Raw genomic sequence first — 5000 nt, 5'->3', positions numbered from 1 at the left:
TCCGAACCCAGCGGGCGCCACTTTACCAGCCTCGCCCTCCTCGGTCCCGCGTGGTCCCCCGCACCCGGTCTCCCTGCGGCCATGAGCTCCCCCATCAGCAAGAGTCGCTCCCTGGTCGCCTTCCTACAGCAGCTGCGCAGCCTCGGGCAGCCCCCCAGACCCGTGACATCCACGGCGTGCGCGCCCCCTCGGCCGCGGGAGGTGCCCCTCTGCCCGCTGATGGAGCGTGGCGAGGCGCAGAACGCGGCCGCCCTTCCGGGCCCCACCAACTGGCCGCTGCTGGGCAGCCTGCTGGAGATTCTCTGGAAAGGGGGGCTCAAGAAACAGCACGACACTCTGGTAAATGCCTCGTCGGGCCCCAATTCCCTCTCCCATCCCGGGCGGGCGCTCCAAACCCTCCCAGAGGCGCGCGGCCCGAGCGCACGGTGCGCTCTGGTGTCTGGGCTTCCCCGGGAGGAGGAAGGCGGGAGCAGGGAGTCGCGCGCTCGGGACTGTCAGGGATGCGGGCTGACTTGGCGCTGTGCCCGGCCCGCTGCAGGCGGAGTTCCACAAGAAGTACGGCAAGATTTTCCGCATGAAGTTGGGCTCCTTTGACTCGGTGCACCTGGGCTCGCCTTGCCTGCTGGAAGCGCTGTACCGCACGGAGAGCGCGTACCCGCAGCGGCTGGAGATCAAACCCTGGAAGGCCTATCGCGACTACCGCCAGGAGGGCTACGGGCTGCTCATCCTGTGAGTCTGCGGGCGGGGAGGGAGGCAGGGTGAGGCCATGGGGCTGGCAACTACGCCTAATGCGCTTGGAAACTGGGAAGAGCTTGTTCCCGGGAGTCGGACCCGTCTTAGGCAGAGGACACCAAAGCCGCTACCCAGTAGTCGCGTCCTCCTGGTAGACCTGAGTGGGTTGAGGGACAGCTGTACCGCGCATCCGCTTAACACCTGTTCTCTCTGGCAACCGGGCAGGGCCAAAGCTTTCCGTCAGACAAATGCCAAAAGGCGTTATACAAATTGTGGCGGGACTGGGTTTTGAAGTCAGCGTGCCAAGCAAATGTGTTATACAAACTACACTATCCCTTGAAGTTCTCTGTAACCCCCTCTGGGAAGCTCACATGCCAGAAATTAACTTCCTCCGCTTTTGACCGTGACCTTTTTCCCGGAGGGGAGTGGAGGTGATGACCTAGGTGTAGGTGAAAGGTGGGGTGAGCAGGGGTGTCAAGGTTGCATTTTCGATAGATAAAATGCTATGATGTGATGTGATTCCTTTGCTTTTTCATTGTCACCATCTAACAAGTTAGCACTTCTTTGTCCCCAAATTTAATGTCTAATAGTTATATTTTGGGGAGACAATCACTGGAATTAAAAAGCATAGTGAGCCCTAACCGGTTTAGCTCAGTGGATAGAGCGCCGGCCTGCAGACTGAAGGGTCCCAGGTTTGATTCCGGTCAAGGGCATGTACCTTGGTTGCCGGCACATACCCAGTAGGAAGTGTGCAGGAGGCAGCTGAATCGATGTTTCTCTCTCATCGATGTTTCTAACTCTCTATCCCTCTTCCCTTCCTTTCTGTAAAAAAAAAAAAATCAATAAAAATATACTAAAAAAAAAAAAAAAAAAAGCATAGTGACGCTCGGTGCACCACAGGCTGTGTCACCAGCTGTGGGCAAGTGCGAAAGGGCGCCTGATGGAACAGGCTTTTTCCAAAGCTGCGGCTCTCTGGCTGTCTGGTATTATGTGCAGGCAATGGCAAGATTCTAAGTCTGAGGTGTTATGTAAGTGTGACTTGCAACCCAAGTCAATGGGTTGAAAGAAGACAAGATCTTTCCTCAAACAGACCTGGGTTTCAGGGTGGGGGGGGGTCCTTCAGGTGCCCACTCTCAGTGCTGGGAATTGAGGTGCCTGGCCTCCCAGCTCAAACCCAGTAAGGACACCTCCACAGCCCTGACCCCAAATTATCTGGACGTCACCTTTCTGGTGCTTTCCTTGGCCGGGAGGAAAGGTGCTTTCTCATTCTATCATACACCAGCCCCAGTATTCCAGTGCGAACAGAACCCGGGCACTTCCTGGCTGGTGCTCAGTGTTGATCTGATGACACAGTCATGCAGTGGCAGAGTTGGGGTGGGCGGGATCTCTGCCTCTTCTTTCTGGTCTTTGCAACTTGCTCTAAACAGATTTCTCTCCCAGGGAAGGAGAAGACTGGCAGAGGGTCCGGAGTGCCTTTCAGAAGAAACTAATGAGACCAGTGGAGATTATGAAGCTGGACAGCAAAATCAATGAGGTTTGCAGGCTGGGGCCAGCTTTCCAGGGTCTCTTGGGGCGGGAGGGGTGTTTGTGGAGCTTTAAGTCACAGCTACAAAGGGCAGAGGGCAAAGCAGGCACTTGGGATGACTCGGGGGCTTCACGTTCTCCTCATTCCTCTTCCTGTCTTCCTCCCCCATAGCCTTTATTCCCCCTTTCTCTCCCCTTTCTTTAAAAGACCGCATTAAGGGAGTAGTTACAAGCACAGACTTTTGTATCCCACAGTCTTGGATTTGAGCATCAGCCGTCCATCCCATGTTAACTTCCCTGAGCCTCAGCTTCCCAATCTATAAAATGGGAGTGGCAATTCTCACTCCATAGGTTTGCTGTGATGACTGAAGGAGAGAATGCTTATGAAGTTCCTTGGTAGTGACATTTGAGCTGGGTTTTGCAGGATGAGTAGGAGTCTACAAGCCAGAGAAGGTGGAGAAAGGCATCCTGGCAGAAAGAATAGCCTGATGCAAATATGGAGCCAGGGCAGGGCATGGCATGGAGTGTTGAGAGAATAGTGCATTCAGCACGGGCCTTTTCTGAAATGATGCTGGACAGAAGGCAGGTCTGTGCCATGTTAAGGTGTTAGGACATATCATTTAGCCAACAGGGGCTGAAGAGGAAGGGATTTAAGTTTAATAATCTCTTATTCTTCCTGTTCACTCTGGGTGTTCATTTTGAACTGAACGTGGACCCACATAGATTGTGTGGGTGAAAGATGGCAGGTTCAGAAGCTTTCAGGGGCCACGTAATTAATATAAACGCATAGGGCAGGCCCTGTAGGGGTTTCAGCCAACAGAATATCGCGTGCCCTTCCTGGAGGTGACAGCTGTCCCAGTTCCAGCAAATGACTGCCCCATGGGAATGCTGACACGGTGTCGCCAGACCCTGTAATTACTTATTCTTATTATTGTTATTGACAAGTAGTGGAAAATCTATATCTTCATGCGAAATCTCTAAATTTTATGGTAACTAATTCGAGTACATTTGAATGCACCACGTGAGCAAACTAAACATCCTTGTCTCTATGGTGGGCTGGGTAGGCGCCTGGGCTTTGTTCCAGGCCCAGCACAGGCGCTTCTCAGCTCTGTGTCCAGGGGCTGGTGCCTTCGTCTCTCTATGCCTCAGTTTTCTCACCTGGGAAATGGGAGAAATGACAGGATGTTCTCCCTCACAAGATTGTAAGGATCAGCTAAGAAAACATCCCTTTGTACAGCGCGTGGTTCTATGGAAGCCTCGGGAAATGAGAGGCTTTAGTCATCCAAAGCCCTGATTTTGGAAACTGGCATCTAATAGCCTTACATAACTCGTCCAAGGTCACAGAGCCATTTAGCGAGGGAGCTGCATCCAGAATTGCAGATCTCCTGGCTCCAAGCTCAACACGCCTAACACAGTACCAATCAGTAAAGAGAGGTTTGCTTGCCCAGATATGGAAACGGCAAACCTCAGCGTAGTCATAGCATCACAGCCTTTGAGATGTTGTGCCAACAGCGACACTTGACTGATTTCCCCTTTGTGGTTTATTCCCCGTTCAGATTAGAAGAAATGTTTTCCTTTCTTTAAATTTAGATCAAAGGCTGAAACCTTAGCTTCAGGGTGGCCGCAGGAAACGCTGAGGAAATAACCCAGGACAAGGTTGCTAGGGTGTCAGGTGAGCTCCCCAGGAAAATATAGAATTAGTGCTGCTGCAGAGGGGGCAGCCATCTGGCCAGGGAATACACAAGGTAGCGAGACCTGAGGTTAGCTCGCTGCTCTACAGTTTTTGTTTTCCCTCAAAGACTAAAATGTGTTTTTGTGGTTTCTTTCTCTTAAGGTCTTGGCTGATTTTATGGGTAGACTAGATGAGCTCTGTGACGAGAGAGGCCACATTGGAGACTTGTACAGCGAGCTGAACAAATGGTCATTTGAAAGTAAGTGGTCTCCACGGTCTCAATCCTTTGACTTGCAAGTGATTCTGAGGATAAAACGTGGCTCCATGAACAAGCTGACAACTCTTTGGAATCGTGTGCTATTCTGAGTGGGAAAGGCCACAGCAGCCGTCTTAATGCTTTCCGCACTGCAGCTCTGCTCTGCACGCTGGGCTGTTTGTGTGGTCACTCGACAAACACTTACTGAACACCTGCTAGGTGCCAGGCACCGTGCTAGGGACTCAGCATTGAGTAAAACAGGCAGCATCCTTGCTCACATGGAGCTTGGGTTCTAGTAGGGGTGACAATTGACAAGTAAACACATTTCACTATAGACTCTGCCAAGGGGAAAGGGGCCCAGGAAAGAACATAGGTGCCTCGATGGGGCAACTCCGCTTTGGTAAGGAGACTCCTGAGCTGAGACCTAAAGAAGGGGAGGTGCAACTGCAAAGGTATCTGTGGGAAGACTGTCCCAGAGAGCGGAGACAGGCAGTGCAAATGCCCGGGGGCAGAAGCATGAACATGCCTTTGAGGAACTCCGAGATGCTGGTGTGAGCGGATTGCAGGGGGAGGAGGAGCTGAGAAAGACCAAGCCAGGGCCTATCGGTCCCGGCAAGGACTTTTAGTTTGAGTCCCATTGGGGTGCCATGGGTTTTTTTTTTTTAAAAAGGAATGCGATCTCTCTCTTCAAGGAAGGCTCTGAGACTGAGAAGCAGACCCCTGCAAAGATCAACCAACTCCGCACTACAGTACAGTCAAGGCAATTTCAATAGACTAAGCAGTTTCAGGGCTGCGGGTGAATGCAGAGGGAAGCAA

At 52.1% G+C, this 5000-nt stretch overlaps 1 protein-coding gene across 1 annotated transcript in view; it reads left to right on the top strand.

The window, feature by feature from the left end:
* Positions 1-5000, top strand: part of LOC102432347 (1,25-dihydroxyvitamin D(3) 24-hydroxylase, mitochondrial) — a 17797-nt gene that overhangs the window by 281 nt on the left and 12516 nt on the right. Inside the window, exons 1-4 of the mRNA XM_006099096.3 lie at positions 1-339; positions 539-729; positions 2173-2266; positions 4091-4187. The exon at positions 1-339 is cut by the window's left edge and continues 281 nt beyond it. Of these exons, the coding sequence (XP_006099158.1) occupies positions 82-339; positions 539-729; positions 2173-2266; positions 4091-4187 (640 nt within the window). The 5' untranslated portion in view covers positions 1-81. The remainder of the gene's footprint in view (positions 340-538; positions 730-2172; positions 2267-4090; positions 4188-5000) is intronic.

This window comes from Myotis lucifugus, unplaced genomic scaffold (genome assembly GCF_000147115.1).
Source record: "Myotis lucifugus unplaced genomic scaffold, Myoluc2.0 scaffold_258, whole genome shotgun sequence".
NCBI classification, from domain to species: Eukaryota; Metazoa; Chordata; class Mammalia; order Chiroptera; family Vespertilionidae; genus Myotis; species Myotis lucifugus.
This window is presented reverse-complemented; position numbering and strand designations above follow the sequence as displayed.